The sequence below is a fragment of the Salmo trutta genome, chromosome 19 (assembly GCF_901001165.1).
Source record: "Salmo trutta chromosome 19, fSalTru1.1, whole genome shotgun sequence".
NCBI classification, from domain to species: Eukaryota; Metazoa; Chordata; class Actinopteri; order Salmoniformes; family Salmonidae; genus Salmo; species Salmo trutta.
This window is the reverse complement of record NC_042975.1, coordinates 46,371,647-46,394,826: the sequence shown is the minus strand read 5'-3', so window position 1 is coordinate 46,394,826 and position 23,180 is coordinate 46,371,647. Positions and strand designations below refer to the sequence as shown.

Sequence of the window (23,180 nt, the reverse complement as noted above, 5' to 3'; positions counted from 1 at the left end):
CTGGGAAACTGAGCCGTCAATTTGCATCCATCAAGTTTCTACTTAATCTCACACTTCACTTCGCTCTCTCCATTCTCTCCTTTTTGTATCCTTCTCTTTGTTGTGGAGATTAAGCTGAGTGGTAAAACAGTGATTTGATGATCTTTCCATGGCTGTGTGCACCACGTAAACCATGAGGCAAACAAGCTGAGGCATTCTGGGAGTCACCCTCTCTGAAGACAGCGCTCGGGGAACTGTGTGAGACTTTTGATACAGTTGAAGCTCTGTGGTCTGGTTTGCTCTGAACTGGTCTGGGAAAATATAAACTTGGTAAATAATGAATTATGCACCAGGTTTATAAGGCTCTTACTTTGTGTAAAAGCACAGAGCGCTAACGTTTAATTACAGGTATGAATGTCTTTGTATAATAATAAATATTGGTTATCCAATGGTTGTCTTTTGCCATCATACAATTTTTACCAAATTCAGTTATTCAATAACAGAATTGACAAAATATTGAATTGTTTCTGACGTTCTTACTGAATTTGAATCCATTCAGAGTTATCGGTTTTGTGAGTTGCAATAGCACAGAAATGGGACTATTATGCAAACATCAAATATCTACATTTGCCCTTGTTAACTATTGTTTTTCCACTGCAAACAAACATTTATCCCCACTATTCCATTTGCACGTATGGAATTCATGCACAGGTGTCACAGCAGTACATCTAGTCAAATAAGAGCCTGCCCATACAGTATATTAGAGACCTCATCAGTTTGAGGTCTATTTAAGGTCATCTACTCACATTGTCACCCTGTCATTCTTCATTCAACATTTCAGCATGATGCAAACGTTTGCTGATAGCTAGAAATCTAGAATTCATTTTTTATTTATTGTCGAATCTCAAAAAGAAATCATTCAAATAGTGAGCATTAAACGTGAGCACAGTGCCACTCAGTGGTCAGCTTGCTGATCTGCATATCATATCAAATGTATTTCTAGAATCCATGTGAAGTGACATGTTTACATTGACAAGCAAGTCATAATTATTGTCACTGGTTGCACTCCACGCCATCTTAAAACACAGTCGGGCTGGAACGTACCCGCTATGTCTGTTCAGAGCCAGTCTATGCTACAGAGAGAACCTCAAGCCTTTCTAATGGTTTCTAAATGCAGATCAAATCCTAAATGAGGTTAGTGACATTGAGAAGACAGTGTTGGTGATCAATGTCAGATGAAATGGCGACGTTGGTGTCTGATAAAGAGAGATTAGACAGCTCTGTAGGGAAAAGGGAAATTCACTACTTGGTTATTTGGTCCGTGTACCTTTGAGTGATTTCAGCTGAATCTCAGTTCATCAGGACACTAATATGCCTTAATTTTAAGTCCAGTGCACTCACCTACAGGACTTACACTAAAATGCAAGTGGGTTCTCAGCCTATACCCGCTTAATGCATACTGAAAATATGACTCCCATAATCCATCTGTACTGCATCATCACCAATGTGGGATAGTTGGGCTGGAGGAGCGATGTGTCCATGGTGTGAGGTCACTGTAAAGGACGGGGGTCAGGGTCCGTCAGACCAGTCGTTCTCTTCCAGTTCGGAGTCGTCCTCCGAGTCGCTGTACTCCACTGCGATGCGACGGGACAGGATGGTGGCCACGTCGTTCCCCACAGGCTCCCGCTTGGCCTGCTGCTCCTGCTGCTCCTGCACCTTCTTCAGCTGGATACCTGAGGAACACAAACCCACACAGACACATTCACACACAGTCTAAACTCTGTTGTACTGTATAAAACAACTCTGCCATCTCCAGAAGAAGAGTAAACGTCTGAGAGCAGCAAAACTCACCCATGCGAATAGCTGACAGAAGGTCACTTCGAGGCTGGGTGTCCTGTCTCTTCCCGTCACCGAGTCCTGCCAGTTGGGGAGGGGCAGGGGGTACTGGTGGTGGAGGGGGACCTGGGGGAGGTGGAATCATACGAGGTCCTGGGGGAGGTAGGGGTGGGAGACCATAGCCTGTGGCCCCTGGCCTAGGTCCAGTAAGGGGGGTGGGGGATACCAAGGGAGAGCCAAAGGCTGTCTGTGCGGATGGGATAAGAGGGGCTGGGGGAGGGGGTGGTGGTCCGGAACTGGCATAGTACTCCATTATACTGAGAGAGAGAAAGTCAGAGAGAAGGTTTTCAGTTTCTGAACGCAGAATTTGAGCTAACACATTGGTATTTACAAAATCAGAGAGTTACTAATCTACATTCCAGATTTCTTGTACTGAGAGTTATTACAATAACAGTACCTGTAGTCCGCAGGTGGAAGCGTCATAGTGCCATTTATTCTCTCAGCGGAGCGATGCAGAGGTGGGGAGTGGTGTGTGCGGTTGAGAGTCCCTTCTCTGTAACTGACTCCAATGCAGTGGTACTCATGCTCTACAGACTCATGAATGTCTGCAGGCGGGTAGGGGTGAGCCAGGGCATGGTTGGATGCAGAATGTGGAAGGCCTGGAGCAGTTGGGTAGTCTGGCAGGTCATGACCATATCTAAACAACAAAAAGTCATTGTGATTAACTCTTTACACTAACACGACAAGTTAATATGCCATCTGCAAAACAAATGTTGAAGGAAGCTGATTCAGACGACAATGGTCCTGGTCACTGACCTGCTCTCTGGGGAGAGGGAGCCCTCCGATGACGCCCCCCGGTGGAGAGAGTGAGGGTGGCGGTGGTCTGGGCGGAGCTCTTTGTCGAACGCCATCATGTTCCACTCGTGACGGCGGTTTCTGGCTTTACGAACCTTCTTCACCTCGCGCTGAAGTGTGCCGTCAACACATCGCTTCTGCTCCTGAGAGAGAGGAAACGAGAGAGAGAGGAAACGAGAGAGGAAAAGAGTGAGGAAAAGAGCGAGGAAAAGAGAGAGAGACAGGAAAAAAGACAGGAAAAGAGAGAGGAAAAGAGAGAGAGACAGGAAAAGAGAGAGGAAAAGAGAGAGAGACAGGAAAAGAGAGAGGAAAAGAGAGAGAGACAGGAAAAGAGAGAGGAAAAGAGAGAGGAAAAGAGAGAGAGACAGGAAAAGAGACAGGAAAAGAGAGAGGAAAAGAGACAGGAAAAGAGAGAGGAAAAGAGAGAGAGACAGGAAAAGAGAGCGGAAAAGAGAGAGAGACAGGAAAAGAGAGCGGAAAAGAGAGAGAGACAGGAAAAGAGAGAGGAAAAGAGAGAGAGACAGGAAAAGAGAGAGGAAAAGAGAGAGAGACAGGAAAAGAGAGAGGAAAAGAGAGAGAGACAGGAAAAGAGAGAGGAAAAGAGAGAGAGACAGGAAAAGAGAGAGGAAAAGAGAGAGAGACAGGAAAAGAGAGAGGAAAAGAGAGAGAGACAGGAAAAGAGAGAGGAAAAGAGAGAGACAGGAAAAGAGAGAGGAAAAGAGAGAGACAGGAAAAGAGAGAGGAAGAGAGGTCATTTTTGCTGATACTGTAGGTGTGGAGTTATACAGGATATTGTATACACAAGTTTCTCCAAAGAAATGAGTTGTTATTAAGAAGCAAAACACATGAGGCTTTCTGAAAGGGTGACATTAAAAGGCTCTCACGCGTTGTCTTCTTCTCTCCTTCCTCTTGTCCTCTGTGTCCTGCAGCATCTTCTCCTTCCACAGGTCAAAGAAGTAGGACGGGTCCGTGTAGAACTTCATACCATCGGTGTGGTCATCTCTGTGTCAAGAGACTAGTTAGCCATTGGTCACAACTGGAGGTTAATGCTCGTCTGGTGGTTGTATCTGTACCTGTAAGCAGAGAGGATGCTGAGAGAAGGAGGCTTGTCACTGGTGTTGTACATGTCCTCCACAGGGTTGGACGTGCTGCTCTTGGACACCACCTGCTGGTCCTGGACTGTAGAGCTTTTAAACGCCTTGCGCATGTTGATGTCCTGCAGAGAGACTGGAAAGCATTACAGTGAATGTGAGATTGATAGGAAGATGCACAGGAATAAGAAGATGCTGAGATAGAAAATAATAAGTAGATTATGGGTCATGCAGAACCAAAGATGAGCAGGAGAACTAATGACTTAGTTGTCTTTCAACATTAGAGAGAATTGTGTTTTCCCTTCTTCTTATTCCCTGACCCCAACTGACCCTCCTCCACAGTGGAATCCAGCTGGGTGACCTTGACAGCCAAGCGGTCGATGCGGTCTTGGAGACCGTTGGCACGCACATAAAATGTGTTAGCCTCACTAAAAAGCTCTCCGAAGACATCCTCTGCATGTTTACCTGAGTTATGAAGAAAGAGAGGAGCCAAGGACAAATTCACTGTTTTTTTAAACCAAATCTCTATTTGACCGTTTTTACAATTTCACTTGGTTTTGAAAAACTTGCCCCACCAGCAGTAGACTTCCTCATTGCTATTTCTGCAGTATGTGGGCTACGGATAAACATTAACAAAGGCTCCAAAAACACTCAAATTACGTCCTTTTACAAATTGAAAACCTCTCAGTATAGTGATGTTGTACACATGAAAATGTGTAATTTGGAACTTTATCCGCAACATTGTATTCCATTTTGTTGGACTCGAGCGATACTTTTCCATGTGCAACCGTGCGTACCGCAGTTTCGCGGGGCCCGCAAGGTCTATTTACCGTAATTTCCGGACTATTAAGCGCACCTGAATATAAGCTGCACCCACTGAATTTAAAAACAATTATTATTTTGAACATAAATAAGCCGCACATGTCTATAAGCCGCAGGTGCCTACCGGTACATTGAAACAAATGAACTTTACACAGGCTTTAACGAAACACGGCTTGTAACAAAAATAAATAGGCTTTAACGAAACACGGCTTGTAACAAAAAAAAAAAATTTGCAGTAAGCTTTAGTTGTCTTTTTGCACTGAGTCAATTCCTCACGCTGCTGTTTCCAACGTCTTATCATCGACTCATTAAGACCAAGCTCCCGTGCAGCAACTCTATTTCCTTTTCCAACAGCCAGATCAATCGCCTTCAACTTGAAAGCTGCATCATATGCATTTCTCCGTGTCTTTGCCATGATGAGGGTGACAAAATTACTACCGTAATCAGAATGATGGGAAGTTTGAGAGCGCTCGATTTAATCTAAACAGTAAACAAAAAAGTTGTTTGACCTTAACCCGTTCGGCAATTTCATTGGTCTAATGAAAGCTTCATGCTGGCAAAAAACTGAGCACGTCACAGAATGTGTTTTTTTGGAGAAAAAAAATTGAAAGCGGGAAAAATCCATATATTAGCCGCGTCATTGTTTAAGCCGCGAGGTTCAAAGCCTGGGAAAAAAGTTGCGGCTTATAGTCCGGAATTTACGGTATATATTTTTTGTAGGATTATTTATTAACATTTGGTCATGTGGCAAAAATTGCTGTTTTATAGCTAATCTCATGCTATTTTACATAGTTTGCAATCAAAATACTGCAGTTTTAAAGCTAATTTCCTGTAGTAGTAATAATATATATTTTTTAAATCATGTCTTATGACGTGTTCATATGCTATATGGGGGGCCCAACCTCCGGGTTTTTAGATTGGGCAGTGGTGTAAGTACTACTTTAGTTGTATCTGTACTTCAGTATTTATATTTTTGACAACTTTTACTTCACTACATTCCTATAGAAATAATGTACTTTTTACTCCATACATTTTCCCTGACACCCAAAAGTACTCGTTACATTTTGAATGCTTAGCAGGACAGGGAAACTGTCAAATTCACACACTTATCAATAGAACGTCCCTGGTCATCCCCCCTACTGCTTCTGATCTGGTGGACTCACTAAACACAAATGTTTCATTTGTAAATGAGGTCTGAGTGTTGGAGTGTGCCCATGGCTATCCATAAATAAATACAAAACAAGACAATTGTGCAGTCTGGTTTGCTATATTTGAAACGACTTATACTTTTGATACTGCAGTATATTTAAAACCAAATACTTTTAGTATTTTACTGGGTGACTTTTAACATGTTCTGTTAATGGTATCTTTACTTTTACTCAAGTATGACAATTGGGTACTTTTTCCACCACTGAGGGTGGTTTCTCAAAACCAAGGGAAATCACAATAAAAGTGTCTGAACACTTTGATAAGATAAAATTTACATTTAAAAAAAAAATGAGATTTGGTAAAAACATTTGAACATGTCCTTTAATACAGACATTCACCTGTGTCCAACTGCTCAGACAAAGTCATTGGAGAAGTACATGTCATAGTACACAGAAAAGAGCAAAGAGATTTGTTGAGGTCAAGTTGAACAGACAGGAGTAATTTAGCGATGGAGATTTGTACGTGTCTGATGGGTCTGGAGACCAACCAAATGATTGAGATTTGCACATGTCAAACAACACTGAGTGAAGAGCATGTGAAATCTGTCTCCATACTCTCTTTCTCTACCTCCGTCCCTCCCTCCCTCACTCTCTCCTTTATCTGTTTCTGTGACACTAAGCTCTACATTAAGCTCTAATCTCCAGTGACTTCATAAAACCCTACCCCACACAAACAAACACACACAAAACAGCATGCAGACACACACACTGTAATGTGGGTATATATAGGACAGATGTCTGGTAAATTCTCCTACTCTAATTCTCTCTGTCCCTCCCCACACTCAAACACGCATGCATGCACACACACATCTGTCAATATAAAATGTATTTTACCAAATAGAATTGAATCAATAAAAACACTTAAATGTACTGACTTAATGTATCTGCCTAAGCTGATCACTTTTCCAGTGTAACACTGATGGATGAGGCTGTATTGGTCCCTATTCTCGAGTATGCTGGCATAAGGCTGGTTAAGTGATACGTGACTGCTTAATGCATATGACGAGGGGTTGTGACTGTGTGGAAGGTATGTCTTACTTAGACTGCTGAGCTGGCGTATGATGGCAGAGAGGCTGTTGTTGGTGACACACTCCAGCTCACTGCCAATCCCCTCGGGCAGCCCCCCTCGACAGAGGTGTCGGGGCTCTATGTTCCTCTTGACCAGGGGCATGACCTCCCCTCACACCGCGCCACACACCACCTGCTGGGACACACAGCCGCTGACAATGACAGCCACGTTCCGCACAGCCAGACACAAACAATCAATTCAGACCAGATTAAATCGCGAGGCAGAGACAATCGACCCAAACCTCTCCGGATTACATTACTAACCAAATCCCACTCGTCTTACGTAATGCCATCAGGACACGTACAGGTTTCATCAGGCCACAAACTACTCTTTACTTCACCCCACTGGCCTTTCATTTCATTCATGGGAAATTCATTAGAGGCAGTTCATTGTGTTACTCAACACCCTTTCAATCAAGACTTGTTTCCAGACTTATAACGGCATGAAAAGAGTTACAGATAGCATTCCATCACAAGAGAGTCCCACTGAGTGACTATAGGCTCAAACTATGCTTATGGTAAACAACCAGGAATCAAACCCCATTTCTGGGCATTTCAAGATTGTGTTGTTCAACTGAGCTAAACCCCAGATGTTACCTCTGGGAGACGCAGGTCTTAGCATTCAGTCAAGCATACTCATGCAACTGTTTAATAATTATGCTATTATAAATTATGATTTGCTTATCTAAGGGAAGGATATATGAGTTAAGTCTTATTTGACGTAAGGACTATGCTACATTTGAAAGTTAGGTGCCTTTCTGTAAATATTATGAATGGTGACACATGCCATACAAAACTGGGATGAAGTTTAGCTATGTTAAAATCCCTAAACAATAGAACAAACAGAATGACATCGATTATCATGGCAAGCTTGATCACACATTTACTAACAAACCTTAAAAAGGCAAAGCATCGAACAGACTTGAGCGATAGATTTCGCACGCAATTGCAAGCAAGCATAGTAAGGTTGTCCCAACCAAAAGCTCTGTGGTGATTAGGAGAGACAATAAGTCTCAACTGTGCGAACAGTGAGAGCATTATTGATAGGCCTACTTTGTCTCAAACCACTTTAGAGCGATGCCATATCTTGATACATAGTAATAATGAAGTGCCTGCAACTCCAGGTGGACCGGTTTATTATCAAAGAGCAGAGGTCTGTGACCCGTGACTGAGGGTTTTTAAATAGCATCATCCTAATTGTAGTATATATAATAGACTTAAACAGACATAACAAGGGAGGGAAGACATGGGGATATGATTAACAACATGATAAAGACGGAACGCTCACCAAAAGTGTCCTTTTAGGAGTATTCAGCTGCGGTCCACCGGTCGAGTTGCCATCCTGTCCCCTCATCTCACCAGAGCCGGATTCTTTCTGTGAGGAACAATCTCCTGCACAAATCAGCATCCAGGCTCGGAGATTTAATTAGTAGATTTATTTGTGTAGTCCAATCAGGCTCGCCAAAAACATCCATCATGACAACCATTGGCAGTTTGACAGCACGACGAGTGAGTTATCGGGATGACGAAAACACAAGCCTACATTATTTAATAAATTGCATTATTAGGCGTATGCGTCTTTGGTTTAGCCCAGTTATTCTTATTATAAACGCTGAAGAATGTGTCTGAATATATTACCACTTTTGGGCCCGTAAATGAATAGTTTCAGAAGAGAATGGATGCAGCCAGGGGGTGACCGCTCATGACCCCCCCGGCCCACGGCGGGCATCGCAACCCCACGACGGTCACACCCCATTGTCAGACGACCTATTTTCTCACTCGTAGGCCTATGAATTCGTTTTTTTGGTACATTCAAGCGTTTTTTTTGTCTGGCAGCTCTCCAAATAGTTCATCTCAAATTGTCACGATTAGTGAGCTTTGTGATTTATTTGTAATAATTATTGATTATGGAATTTTACAGTTGAATAACAAATTGTTATAAGATTGATTTTGCAATGTTTCAGACCGCATGATCAGCGTTCTAGTTATGGAAACTCCTCTTAAACTCTTATTCTTCTACCAAATGTATATAACCAGTGCAATTCCATATTGCACACAGGTGAGTAATTACCTACGGATGCCTTTCTCCATTTGGTTTCTCTCCTCTTCAGTCCAGCTGGATACTGTCTCTCAGGAGAACCACATGAGTGGGTTCCAGCCAGGTACCACCTTGTGGTTTGTTTGGGCATAAGCACCACCCTTTCAGATTAGCCCATCCTGACAGATGGCACATGAACCATGGAAGTGGGATGAAGGTCTGGGGGCTTAAAGGCACAGTGATTCTTGCTGCTGTGGCTTTAATGGAGGTCTGTAGATCACTGTACGAAAGACATCATCGGTGCGCTAATGCATGTTCTGATGGCAGGGAGGGGCCTCAATATGAACTCAATGGCATAATGGGTTCGCTTTTTGAAGGCAGAGTAACATATTGGGGCTTCTGTGATTCAAACAGAGCCCTAATCTTTGGCCAGCTCAACCTTATTAACCCTAATACAGTATTTACCCTCAATGACAATGCCACTGTTGACCTCAATGTTTTCACACATCACTATCACTGCACCCATTTACACCCCCAGCCACTAATACCTCTATTATCCATGACACTGAGCCCCCAGACACTATCACATTTATCTCTTTGTTTTTCCCCTGGGATGATTATAGCTAGGTCTGCTATACCACCACATTACCTCCACAATTATCCTAGGGTTCCCTGATTCATTACCAATCCATGTAGTTTCATATGGGCATGTGGGGGATGGGGCTACTAGTTGTGTGTGACTTGTAGCTTGTTTCCAACTGCGTTTTCTATGTTCTGTGTTTGTCATTTGTGAGCTGTGCAAAGATTTTCCTCTTGTAGGACAATAAACGTGATTCTGATTGATTAGGCCTATAACGGTCTCCCTAATAAGATAGCCTAGCCTAATGCTGAAGATGCATGCTTCAGATGCACACATGGAAGTATGGAATTAAGTCTAAAAATGGGAGGTAAAAAAAAAACGCATAAACAATGTTGTAACTTCAATTGTAAAAGCCGCAGTTGGTAAAAGACGTCTAGCTAGACGCGCAAACAGTCAGCACCATGGACATTCAACCCCCAGAGTGAATTCTATTCATGTATAGAGATCACAGTGAAGAATGTTTCAGATAAAGAGTGGTAAATGAGGGAGTCATGATATCATGTGATGGGGTTATGTACAGAGTTTACCAGCTGCATCAGAAATACTTAACAGTAATATAACTCTATTATGGACAAAACATCCGAAATAGGTCAGCAATTTATTGTGATGTTTTTTTAATTAGCACATATACAGCATGTTTACAAATAAAGACATTTTAAGTCAAAATAAAAAGTGAAAGCTTGAATTATTGGTCATTGACCAATTGCAATTATTTTCCTCAATATTTGTATTAATCTGGCTGACTCAGGATTTACTTTCCATTTTCTAGGCTTATTAATATTTTCATATTTGAATACCCAAATACTCTGCACTGGAGTCTGTAAAAGTCAAAGTCACAAATTATATGATCACTTCAGTGTGTCTGGGTTTAGTACTGGTATAGCCAGATGGGGGGCAGGGAGATAGTAGAAGACGGCTTTCCTCTTGTGAGGTATACAGAGTAGGCATTTGAGCCATATAAGGATGCATTATGGAATGGTGAAGCATGGAGGGGTGAACCAGGGTAGAAAACACCATGGAGGGGTGCATGGTAGAAGGTTGAGCCATGGAGGGTTGTAGGCTGGTGGGAGTTTCCTGTCTCTGTAAGGTTTGGTGGACACATGAGGGTCCAGTTGGACAGGCTTGGCTGGCATTGGGAGGGTAGAGAGATGAAGAGGAACCACAGGACTTCCCTGTACTCGCAGTCATGGGTACAGCCTCCTGCTGCTGCTCTCCACTCCCACCCTGGGGCCCAGCAACACCTTCTGGGCTTTGGGAGATCTCCTGTTTACGACTCAGACAGACACCCATGGCCACCATGGAGCCCAGAAAGATAAAGGCCAGAAACAAAGAGCCCACAATCACAAAGGGAACATAGACAGGTACTACAGAGTGAAAAGAAAACACAAACATTAAGAGGGCAGGAGAGAAGTGGAAGGGAAGATAGAGTGAAAAGGAAAGACATTTTAAGGATCATCTTCCTGTGTACATATTTTGGAGTTGTATAGACTATGCACATTCACGTGACTCCCCTGCTCTTCAGTTCTCGCAAGGCCAGGAATGTGTCCATATTCCAATTTGCTCAAGAGTAGAACATTCTAATAGGGTAAGTCAGTAAACTGTGAAAAACATGCAACACTAAAAACAAACAGTTCATTGAAAAGCTCCTTGGCAGCAGATCAAGTCTTAACATGATTCTCGGGATGTGCAGGGGTAGGCTAACTGCACGTTGAAGAGTTGAATAAATGCTTGGACAGGAGGCCACACTTCAAGGCAATTTAGTGGGTTGGATGGGTTCAAGCACACGCTGCATTAGGCTTTCTCATTCACCAAATACAATTTAGGCTACAAGGAATCTCACGGTGTGTGTCATCAAGGAATACCCACTGGGCACAGACGTCAATTCAACGTCTATTCCGCGTTGGTTCAATGTAATTTTATTGAAATTACGAGGACACAATGTTGATTCAACCCGTGTGTGACCAGCAAGGAGGACATGCCTAAAAAGCAATATATATATATATATATATATTAGGCCTTTGTGAAAAATAACCATGCAAGGATCAACATCGAAGTATTTGGTTCTATTTCAGTAGCCTAGGCTACAACTTACCTGTGCTTTTGGCAACTTTGTCATCAGAAGTGCCATGCTGTTGAACTTGCTCGTGATTGTTGCATTTTCCCTGATCCAGTCTTGCTCCCATGAGTGCGCAACAGTAGCGCAGCCCACAAGCTCCGCAGCAGATCACCGCTTCTCTTTGATCGTTGCGCTCGGGACAGTGGAAACCCTCTCGCCAGGTAGATTGCGCGTCCTTCCAACCATGGCAATATTCACCATTCGTCCTCTGGTGCGTCATGCCCACTTGGAGAATCAGACTGATGAAAGTCCCAACAGCAAAACGCACGGTCCTCATTCCAACTGGAGATAGGAATCCTGTGTCCGTATTTGTTGTTATTACAAAATACATTCTAAAAGAAAATAAATGACTACAAGGCTCAATCGATCACCTTTTCTGCGATAGGATCACTGTCACAGGGCCTGTGACAAGGCTATTTAAAATGATCAAAATGTATGAGCGCAGTGCTTGCTCCCAATTCAAAAGGGCAAGAAGACATGTCCAGAATAGGCTAATAAAAATAATCATACAGGAAAGGTATGTAAAATGAACTCATAGACTTACCTTTGGATTCACGCCGTGTGATGCATCATAACATGAGTGCGTTCTGCTCTGTTGGATCTGTTCTCTCCATAATTTGTGTCATGGGACACAGTAATTTTAGACCACTAATGGAAATCCTTATAGATGCTAGCGTACTACACGAGCACACACGACTATAGGCTATTTGATCAGCAAAATGCATATCTATCATAGCTAGGCCAATTGAATCTTACAATTTTTGCTGGGCACTTCATTAGGCTAATAGGTCTCCAAAGTGTATTTTTCCAATGTTGGCATATCACAGTAAAAATAGGCTTAGTGATTGTATATCAATAAGGCTATGCCAACAGCATATCCCCCAGGGTTGGTTCTGGTCGGTCCCTGGATGGGAAACCAGGTGTTGCTGGAAGTGGTGTTCGAGGGCCAGTAGGAGGCACCCTTTCCTCTGGTCTAAAAAAATAAAATATCCCAGGGCCAGTGTTGCAAACTTAGCGACTTTGTGCTATATTTAGCGAGTATTCAGACCCCTCTAGGACACATTTTCAAAAAAGCGGCTAGCAACAAATCTAGCGACTTTTTCTGGTGTTATTGGAGACTGACGGAAAGCACTTATCGTTCTTACTCTTCTCAATGAGCAGCAGGTGCTGCCATGGGCCCCACTTGTCCCAAAGCACTCACAGTCCTCACGCAGCAGTCCCTCCCAGCTGCAGTCAGCGGAGGAGATGTTCACCCCTCCATGTCCAGACTGCAAATTAATCCTGCATGCGGGAAGCCGCCGCTGGCTGATCCCGCCCTAAATGTAAAAACTAAGTAACCCCACCAGAGTCTCTCTTTTGGGTCACTTTTGCCGGTCCCAATCCCAGATAAAGGAGGAGAGTTGGAATTGTGACATAAAAAAAAACAAGAATAGACAGAAGAAAGTTCATTTGTAGTTCTAAACATATTTAGGGTGTTTTTTACTCACTTTTTGTCTCTCCCACGACATTATTCATCTCTCCTACAGCGTCCATCACAATTACATGCACATGGCCAATTATGCAAATTAGGCGATGGCGTCATTTAGCGACTTTTAGGACAGCCAATAGCTACTTTCCTTACTGAAGAGTTGGCAACACTCCACAGGGCAGTGATTAGGAGCATTTATCGTAAGAGTAGGGGTGTTAACCCCGGTGTCCTGGCCTTCATACCATCATGGCTACCTAATAATTTATAATTGGCTCAATCATCCCCCTCCACTCCCCTGTAACTATTCCCCAGGTTGTTGCTGTAAATGAGAATGTGTTCTCAGTCAATTTACCGGGTATAAAAATAGAGTATATAATTTGACTAAGCTGCTATGCAAATAAATAGTTTGACTCTATCCTTGTAAACTATGTCATTGAGGAAATAACCTCAAGGATATTAGAACACAGCCGCGTTCGAGCTAAAGAAATGAAACTGTGGCGCTGTTACGCCATTTTGACTCCCATAGACCGTCTTTCCTAATGCAAAACAGGGCTTTGAGCCAAAATGGTAATTGTTTCCCAAGATAGTCTTGTGTTGGTCAGCTGATCACGGCTCATCCCCTTCGGAAATACATTTTCTTAAGGGCCCTGGAACATTGCATAGTAAGAGAAGGTAATCAAACCGAATCGTATTATTCGAATTTAGTTTGCTAACATGAATGTCAATTCATTGCAACTGGCTAGTAAATGATGATAGACCACGCAGATTAGCTAACCTTTGCTAGCTAGATAACGTTAGCTGTTACCGTTCTGTTCTGTCAGTGTCACCTGACTGACTCTACGACTAGGTTAGCTAGCTAGTAACTAACGTTATATGGGTTGTTTTTTTTGTGATAAACAACAAACTGTATTTCGTACTTTTTTGACTTTGCAATATGGTATGTAGAGGCTAGTTAGCTAGCTTCCTGAATCCTAGCTGGTTTGTTTCCTGCTTTTGCGAAGCAGATGGTAGAAAAGCTCTCGATCAGGTATTAGGACCTGAGCAAGCTAGTTTACCTTGCTACGTACATGTCTCTACCAATTAATGAAATGTGTGTTCATTATGAATTATTTTAAATCCATTAAGTAATTTGATTTATTGAAACAGTTAAGTAACTATAGCTAAGTGTCATGCCCCATCATTATAGTGAAGTGTCACATGATTGATCTCTTTGATTTTCCTCTATACACTTTGCAGATGGACACTTTCAAGCTTCCTAAAATCCGCGATGAGGAGAGGGAAAGCGAGTTTGGATATGTACATGGAGTTTCTGGTCCAGGTTTGTCGAAACATTAGACTTTTACTATGGTTACTCCATGGATATCAGTCTGAAATAATTGGCCGTAAAAAAGACGTGATAGTCTCTACAAGCCAGAATGTTGAATACAATGATTTTTAAACTTACTTTACCGGTTGTCCATGCTGTTGGTCCTTTTTGTGGTAGGAAGTGGAGATGGGTAAACAACACTTTCCCGTGGTTACCCTGACATTTTGCGGCGCTGGAATGTTCTGTTGCTTGTATTTTCCATCTCCTGACGCATTTCACGCGATGCACAATATGTAAACAGTAACTGACGGTTGTCTACCGAAACGCGTTCCCTCGTAATTTGCCGGCTGATTGCGTGGGACAACTTTTGGTCTGTGCTTCGGCTAAACTCGGCCATTGTTTACGTATTGTACAAGTCGCGTGTGAATTGCGTCGGCATTGAAAATACAAACCGACATAAACACCAGTGTACTTAAAGCCTGGTGAGATTATCTCCTATGTAAGGACAAAATCAGCTGACAACAGGTAAAGTACATTCAAATTAAGTTTATTCAACAGTCTGACTTGTGATGGGACTGTTAACAAAAAGTGAGCCTACATGTTAGAGATGAGAAAGGAGTCTTCCACTCTCAGATTAGTAGAGGCTAGGTCCAGGTCAGTGTCTGAATTTCCAATCAAGGATCTCAGGCAAATGCCTAACCTAAACTTTAGTTCAGTGGGCTAACAAAGTTTTCAGCACATGATCTCTCCCCCCCGTCAATTAGGCCTGCACTGTTCCAATATGGCAAAAATATTATCTATTTAGACTTGATCATGTAGCCAAACTCAGTGCTACTTGCAAATAACATGTTTTCTGTCATCTGTTCTTTGTCTAACCTGTTTAACCAACAGTGGTGACAGCCACCGCCATGGCAGGAGCGGCCATGTACGAGCTTGTGCGTGTGGGCCACAGTGAGCTGGTGGGAGAGATCATCAGGCTGGAGGGAGACATGGCCACCATTCAGGTCTACGAGGAGACCTGTATCCTTTTCAGTCATACCTGCTCTACTGCTAAACATAGTTACACCCACCTTCACTTAATGTTGATGGTTCACTTACTCTTGTGTACTTCTATTCCGATGTGTTCTAGCCTTTCCTCTTATCAGGCATATAGGCTATATGGTTAGGTTTCCTGAATGTACGCCGCAGCTGGTGTGTCTGTCGGAGACCCTGTCCTGCGGACAGGAAAGCCCCTGTCTGTAGAGTTGGGGCCGGGAATCATGGGGTCCATCTTTGATGGTATCCAGCGTCCCCTCAAAGACATCAATGACCTCACTCAAAGCATTTATATCCCTAGAGGAGTCAACATTGGGGCCCTCAACCGTGACCTCAAGTGGGAGTTTACACCTGGCCAGAGTCTTCGAGTAAGAAAACAATGTATTTTCATTGTGAGTGTGTGTAAGGTGTGTCCTCACTGAATTAAGATCCATCTCCTAAATCTAAATATTATGTCCTCTTCCTGTCCATCTCTACCTCAGACCGGCAGTCACATAACAGGTGGGGATATCTATGGCACAGTGTTTGAGAACTCCCTGATCAAGCACAAGTTGATGCTCCCACCCCGGAGCAGAGGCACTGTCACCTACGTGGCCCCACCTGGAAACTATGATGTCAATGTGAGTCACCCTCCGCCTACTAACGTCTTTGCAGCGGAATAATGCTAAATGAATGTGAATGGCATAATCCCATTCTCTTGTCTCTGTTTTGGTCAATTGTGTTTGTGTATCGGCAGGATGTGGTGCTGGAACTGGAGTTTGAGGGTTTGAAGGAGAAGTTTACCATGATCCAGGTCTGGCCAGTGCGACAGATTCGCCCGGTCACAGAGAAGCTGCCTGCCAATCACCCCCTGCTTACTGGCCAGAGAGTGTTGGATGCCCTCTTCCCGTGAGTTTTACCTATCTCTACTTTATTTTCCTTTTTTTCTACTCACTCCATTCTATATCCTTTCCTCCTGACACTTCCTTGGAGTGAACCCTCTAACAAGCCATCTGCTTCTGGCTCTGTGCTTGTTCTCACAGGTGTGTCCAGGGAGGCACCACGGCTATCCCGGGGGCCTTTGGTTGTGGCAAGACTGTGATCTCACAGTCCCTGTCCAAGTATTCCAACAGTGATGTCATCATCTATGTGGGCTGCGGAGAGCGTGGAAATGAGATGTCTGAAGTGCTGAGAGATTTCCCTGAGGTTAGTGGCCGTACGCGTGTCAAATTGTAATAATTGACAACGTGGTTCATGAGATTACAGGGAATTTCACTACTAGGGTGTCTGGTATAGCCGATCACCAGTTTTTGATGTGTCCTCAGTCTGATTAGTGGTGTTCCTCCCTGCTCCATAGCTTACAATGGAAGTGGATGGAAAGGTGGAAAGTATCATGAAGAGAACAGCGCTAGTGGCCAACACTTCCAACATGCCTGTCGCTGCTAGAGAGGCCTCCATTTACACAGGTACCAGGCAATCACATTACAACACTGAATGAAAATATACACGCAACATGCAAGAATTTCAAAGATTTTACTGAGTTACAGTTCATGTAAGGAAATCAGTCAATTGAAATAAATTCATTAGGCCCTAATCTATGGATTTCACATGACTGGGAATACAGATATGCATCTTTTGGTCTTATTTATTTATTTTAGAAAAGTAGGGACGTGGATCAGAAAACTAGTCAGTATCTGGTGTGACAACCATTTGCCTCATCTCCTTCGCATAGAGTTGATCAGGCTGTTGATTGTGACCTGTGGAATGTTGTCCCACTCCTCTTCAATGGCTGTGCGAAGTTGCTGGATATTGGCATGAACTAGAACACGCTGTCTTACACGTCGATCCAGAGCATCCCAAACATCCTCAATGGGTGACATGTCTGGTGAGTATGCAGGCCATGGAAGAAGCAGGACATTTTCAGCTTCCAGGAATTGTGTACAGATCTTTGCGACATGGGGCTGAGGTGAAACATGAGGTGATGGCGGTGGATGAATGGCACGACAATGGGCCTCAGGATCACGTCACGGTATCTGTGTTATAAAATTGCCATCGATAAAGTGCAGTTGTGTTCTTGTCTGTAGCTTATGCCTGCCCATACCATAACCCCACCACCACCATGGGGCACTCTGTTCACAACGTTGACATCAGCAGACCACTCGCCCACACAACACCATACACGCTGTCTGTAATCTGCCTGGTACAGTTGAAACCGGGATTTATCCGTGAAGAGCACACTCCTCCAGCGTGCCACTGGCCATCGAAGATGAGCATTTGCACACTGAAGTCAGGTCAAGACCCTGATGAGGACAACGAGCATGCAGATGAGCTTCCCTGAGACCGTTTCTGACAGTTTATGCAGAAATTCTTCGGTTGTGCAAACCCACAGTTACATCAGCTGTCCGGGTGGCTGGTCTAAGACCATCCCGCAGGGGGAAAAGCCTGATTTGGAGGTCACGGGGCTGGCGTGGTTATATGTGGTCTGCAGTTATGAGGCCGGTTGGACGTACTGCCATGGTTGAAAAATGGTTGAAAAATTAACATTCAATTCTCTGGCAACACCTCTGGTGGACATTCCTGCAGTCAGCATGCCAATTGCACGCTCCCTCAACTTGAGACATCTGTGGCATTGTGTTTGGTAACGAAACTGCACATTTTAGTGGCCTTTTATTGTCCCCAGCACGAGGTGCACTTGTGTAATGATCATGCTGTTTAATCAGCTTCTTGATATGCCACACCTGTCAGGTGAATGGATTATATTGGCAAAGGAGAAATGCTCACTAACAGGGATGTAAAACATTTGCACGAAATTAGCTTATTGTGATTTTATTTCCGCTCATGAAACATGGGACCAACACTTGTTGCATTTATATTTTTGTTCAGTATAGCTGGAGTTTACAGTTGTAAATCATTTTTGATGGTAGTTGTGAATCCTTTGTTCAAGACGGTTGGGGGATGAGTCACCACTCACTCATAGCCTTGTATTATCTCTGATTCTGTGCTTTTGATTCTTACTTGTGTGTGCCACTGCAGGAATCACTCTGTCCGAGTACTTCAGAGACATGGGCTACAACGTCAGTATGATGGCCGACTCCACCTCCCGATGGGCAGAGGCTCTCAGGGAGATCTCAGGACGATTAGCTGAGATGCCTGCTGGTGAGTACACTGAGCCAATAGCAATGGAGGATGGTTGTCTCTAAACCTATCACAGCAACATGCCTGCCATTTTGAGCCAGTCAGAGCTCTGTGTGTTGTTTGTCCATAGACAGCGGGTACCCTGCCTACCTGGGAGCCAGACTGGCCTCCTTCTATGAGCGTGCTGGCAGGGTGAAGTGCCTGGGCAACCCAGAGAGAGAGGGCAGCGTCAGCATTGTTGGAGCGTGAGTACTACATCATTCTACCAGCTGGGGGAACCTCTATCACCCTCTCTCCTGACTCTAAGGGTCAGACGGGCTCTGACCTGTACCAGTCCTGCAACACCAGATACCTGGACCATGTAGTGTAATCCTCATTGGAATGTACAGTATGATACAGTGATGGCAGACTGTAGTGTCTGAATAACTTGGCCTTGTTATTTTCCCCTAGTGTGTCTCCCCCTGGTGGAGACTTCTCGGATCCTGTTACTTCAGCTACGCTGGGTATTGTACAGGTAATGCCTCAATTGTATATATTAAAATTCTGACAATTTAAACTTGTACCCTTCCTACTCCTCATTCCTGTTTTTATCTCTGTATGACAGGTGTTCTGGGGTCTGGATAAGAAGCTGGCGCAGAGAAAGCATTTCCCCTCAGTGAACTGGCTGATCAGCTACAGCAAGTACACGCGGGCGCTGGACGAGTACTACGACAAGCACTTCCCTGAGTTTGTGCCGCTTCGCACCAAGGCCAAGGAGATCCTGCAGGAGGAGGAGGATCTGGCTGAGATTGTGCAGCTTGTGGGAAAGGTGAGGCAGGGGCCAATGTGAGTAAAGGTTATGGGTCGATTTTATATATACGGCCTAGGTTGATGGTGAGCATGTGTATGCACGCACTATGCACTCATTTCTGTGCCTCCTGCCATCTCAACAGGCATCTCTCGCTGAGACCGACAAGATCACATTGGAGGTTGCTAAACTACTCAAGGATGACTTCCTGCAGCAGAATGGCTATACTCCATACGACAGGTAAATACACGCACGTCTGTGTGTCATAGACATACTAAATTGACTTAATCGTCGGTTATTATGCGCGTATTGATTGACTTTTTCGCCCCCTTCCTGAAGGTTCTGCCCTTTCTACAAAACGGTGGGCATCCTCTCCAATACGATTGCGTTCTACGATTTGGCGCGACATGCAGTGGAGACCACGGCTCAGAGTGACAACAAGATCACCTGGTCCATGATCCGGGAGCACATGGGAGAGATCCTCTACAGGCTCAGCTCCATGAAGTTCAAGGTACATGCTTGTTCAGCTTTAACCAACTTCCCCAATCCCTCTACCACCTCTGGTCTTCTTTGTACATCCAATGTTGGACTTTGTCTTTGAGTGTCATTGCACTTCTCTGTGTCTCCTAAACCCAGTGTCTCTGTATACCTCTGTTGTTTCAGGACCCAGTGAAGGAGGGCGAGGTCAAAATCAAAGCAGACTACGCCCAGCTACTGGAGGACATGCAGAACGCCTTCCGTACCCTGGAGGACTGACCTCTCACCTCCCCTCTGAGCCCCCCCCCCCAGTCCCTGTGCTGTGCCGTGCAGTATCTCAGTGGCCCCTGTTTTGTGAAACCTTGCTGCAGTGACCGTCACACCTCAGTCATTCCTAAGTGTTCATTCCTCTACATTCCAACACTATGTTCAAGCCCCTCGTTTACAACCCTTGCTCTTTTTATTTCACCATATTGTCTTGTACGAGGCTACTGGAATATTTTCTCCCGAGTGGTACTACGGTCTAAGGCACTGCATCTCAGTGCAAGAGGCGTACACTGCAGTCCCTGTTTCGAATCCAGGCTGAATCATATCCGGCCGTGATTGGGAGTCCCATAGGGCGGCGCACAATTGGCCCAGCGTCGTCCGGGGTAGGCCGTCATTGTAAATAAGAACTTGCTCTTAACTGACTTGCCTAGTTAAATAAAGGTTAATTTAAAAACATAAAAATTTTTTTTTTTTAACTTGAATTCATTGATACCAAATCTCACCATTAGTCTATTAACATTACAATATCATCATCCCTGACCACATCGCGTGGATGTGCTGCTCCTCTCCCTTCAGCGCCCTTGTCATCCATGATGAGCACACGACTACAGCCGTTATTGCAGGCCAATAATCATTGGGCCCCGATCAGGTGCTACACTTGCACTTAACTACTAGCTGCAACACAGGGCCTCTCAAGTGGAGTCTCACTTTCATCTCCCAGGTGTGACCACCAACAATAGATTAACAAAAATGGGAACGTACACATGGTTAAAGGGACAGAGTCATCTTGTTTAATTCAGGAGGTTGAGGCCCTCTTCCTCTCCCCGCCTCACAGATGTGATTTTTGCTCTTCCATCTCTCTGTGGGTATATTGATGTTGTTTTTGTGTTGTGTGGATGTGTGCGACGGAGACGATGCGTATGTTAAAATCGGTGGTCTCCACAAAGGTATATTTATGTCACATGTATTGTATGGAGTCTAAGGAAAATAAATGAATGGGGAACAATTTGCCTGGTGTTTTATTCTGGATGGAGATAGTGAAATAAAATTGACTTAAATGTATTGGTGACATGCTTCTAAGATATAATTACAGCTAGCAACCTTGATGTCACCAAGGACAATCATTTCCCAAACCATATTTGTCTTTCTCATATACTTTTATTTATGTTTTTATTCTTTCATAAACATTTAATCTTGCATGAACCCAAAAATGGAAAAGAGTTACGGGCATAGAAGCTCCTTATTCATATTGTTTCTAGTGCAGCCATTTGAACCACTAGAGGCCAGTCAGTCATCATAGCAGCTGTTTCCAAAAAAATATATATATATATTCTACGTTGAAAGAATGCATTGTTTCTTTACGGCGAAGCCAAAATACGTAAATAATTGAAAATAGTTGGAAAACAAGAATAAGTATTTTTGAAATTGTATCAAAATCAGTTTATATAAATCCTAAACAAACTTGCAATGTAATCCCTTTAGGCATCAGTTTCCCACGGTTTAAAATGTTGTTTTGAAAACATTAATAATTGTCCTGATATGGAGTTCGTCACTCAGAAGGATGAGGTTGACTTTTGATTGGAAGAAATATGCCCAGAAGCAGTCAGGCAGAAACCGTAGCAAGTTAGTAAATCTGTCTTGTACCACTGAGAAGGTGAATTATTTCATACTTGAACAAACCAGGAAATAAAGGGGAACTGTTTCACCAAACTCAAGACAATGGGGCCTATTAGTTATCTTGTGGTTGATGCTCATTCATAGAGACCATCCACCCAACATGTTCAAATAATGATTGACATATTTTAAATAAAAGCATTATTTTGATGAATTTATTCATACTATTTCATCCTTCCACAATATATAGTCCCAACACAAATCTAGGGTTCTATCGGTTTGGTTGCCAGAGACTTGACCCAGTCGTTAAGTCTTTTTGTTCTGTATCTATAGACGCGACCCTGTCGTTCGTTCTAAATGTTTCATTGCCAATACTTGCTGGCAACGTTCTTATCCCTTACTCGCTAGCTAGCCAACTATGGCTAACTTAGTCACGTCAAAAAGTGCAGCCAGAATAACAGCAAAGTAGCTGCATTTGCATATGCTTAAGCTGTTTTCTAGTGACATTTATTTGCAGACATCCATAACAATGAGCTGATGAGGCGCGATATTATCTTTGTCTCCACATGTGAAGAGAAGTGCACAGAACAGATTAAACCAATGAATCAAACATAATTCCCAATCACTTTCTCTTCATTTCTGTTGCCTGTTCCTGTCCATGGTCCTGGAGTCTATCTGGCAATAGTCTCTCTCGTGACAGACTGAGTAGCATAGAGATTTGGTTCTGTGTGCCGATATTAGTCTGACACTGTGTGTTTAAATTACAGTTCCTCTCCATCTAAGCTGCCAAATGAACAAACTGCCCCAGTGGCAGCGCTATCTGTGTGGCTTAGTCAGTAGCGCACGGTGCTAGCAACGCCAAGGGCCGGGGATCCGATTCCTGCTGGGGCCACCCATAAGCAAAACATATATGACTGTTTGTTGCTTTGGATAAAAGTGTCTGCTAAATGGCATACAGTATATTATCTCATTCTACCTGACGCGTTATTTTGGGGGGTTTCCTCCCCTCACATGGATACATACCCACAGTTCACTCTCTCACCTGACAAGAGCACCTTCTCACTTCTTCAGGCATGGCAGCTTCTCTTTGAACTGCGTCAATGTCACAGTGCTAAGCCCCCCCCCCCCCCACCACCACCACACCAACTACTGCCGTGATGATGCCCACCATCCTGACCTATGGAGGGAGACCTGGTGAGAATCAAAACTGAACAACAACAAAGACTACTCTAGAATTGTGCCAAATGCCATATATGGTACTCATATCAATGTGCTTTAAACCGGTTTGTGTCAAGACAGTTCTATTTATTCATATCCAGATACTTTACAGATCTGACCCAGTTACTCTGTTTCGTCTGGCTACATGTGTTTTTACACTGCTGAGTTTGTATCCTCAAGCAGCACACTAGCATTCAGTACTGTCCCAGGTCCTCGTGGATGCTGAGCTTGGTCCCACTTC

General features: G+C 43.7%; 3 protein-coding genes across 10 annotated transcripts; 1 reads left to right on the top strand and 2 right to left on the bottom strand.

Annotated features, from left to right (window-relative positions):
• Positions 1–354: 354 nt before the first annotated feature.
• Positions 355–8,291, bottom strand: LOC115154798 (wiskott-Aldrich syndrome protein family member 3). 3 transcript variants are annotated; one of them, XM_029701392.1, is made up of 9 exons: positions 8,148–8,291; positions 6,830–6,995; positions 4,092–4,226; positions 3,744–3,897; positions 3,555–3,672; positions 2,632–2,813; positions 2,273–2,512; positions 1,831–2,132; positions 355–1,712 (listed from the first exon to the last, which is right to left on the bottom strand). In XM_029701392.1, exons 2-9 carry the CDS (start codon positions 6,960–6,962, stop codon positions 1,549–1,551), a joined length of 1,428 nt encoding a protein of 475 aa, XP_029557252.1. In that variant the 5' UTR covers positions 6,963–6,995; positions 8,148–8,291; the 3' UTR covers positions 355–1,548. The 3 variants fall into 3 exon arrangements, with proteins under 3 accessions (XP_029557252.1, XP_029557251.1, XP_029557253.1); XM_029701391.1 differs by having other exon boundaries at positions 6,830–6,992; XM_029701393.1 differs by lacking the exon at positions 4,092–4,226 and having other exon boundaries at positions 6,830–6,992.
• A 1,825-nt stretch (positions 8,292–10,116) lies between these two features.
• On the bottom strand, positions 10,117–14,818 carry LOC115154797 (protein shisa-3-like). Of its 5 annotated transcripts, none has more exons than XM_029701388.1 (3): positions 14,566–14,818; positions 11,630–11,950; positions 10,117–10,901 (listed from the first exon to the last, which is right to left on the bottom strand). In XM_029701388.1, exons 2-3 carry the CDS (start codon positions 11,928–11,930, stop codon positions 10,378–10,380), a joined length of 825 nt encoding a protein of 274 aa, XP_029557248.1. In that variant the 5' UTR covers positions 11,931–11,950; positions 14,566–14,818; the 3' UTR covers positions 10,117–10,377. The 5 variants fall into 5 exon arrangements, with proteins under 5 accessions (XP_029557248.1, XP_029557249.1, XP_029557246.1 ...); XM_029701389.1 differs by having other exon boundaries at positions 11,630–11,935; XM_029701386.1 differs by lacking the exon at positions 14,566–14,818 and adding an exon at positions 12,198–13,109 and having other exon boundaries at positions 11,630–11,985.
• Positions 13,655–21,113, top strand: LOC115154796 (V-type proton ATPase catalytic subunit A). Of its 2 annotated transcripts, none has more exons than XM_029701383.1 (15): positions 13,655–13,793; positions 14,358–14,439; positions 15,319–15,447; positions 15,616–15,830; positions 15,945–16,082; positions 16,199–16,350; positions 16,485–16,647; positions 16,799–16,907; positions 18,475–18,597; positions 18,707–18,821; positions 19,027–19,090; positions 19,181–19,384; positions 19,509–19,603; positions 19,703–19,874; positions 20,027–21,113. In XM_029701383.1, exons 2-15 carry the CDS (start codon positions 14,358–14,360, stop codon positions 20,117–20,119), a joined length of 1,854 nt encoding a protein of 617 aa, XP_029557243.1. In that variant the 5' UTR covers positions 13,655–13,793; the 3' UTR covers positions 20,120–21,113. The 2 variants fall into 2 exon arrangements, with proteins under 2 accessions (XP_029557243.1, XP_029557244.1); XM_029701384.1 differs by lacking the exon at positions 13,655–13,793 and adding an exon at positions 14,130–14,148.
• The last annotated feature ends 2,067 nt before the right edge of the window (positions 21,114–23,180 follow it).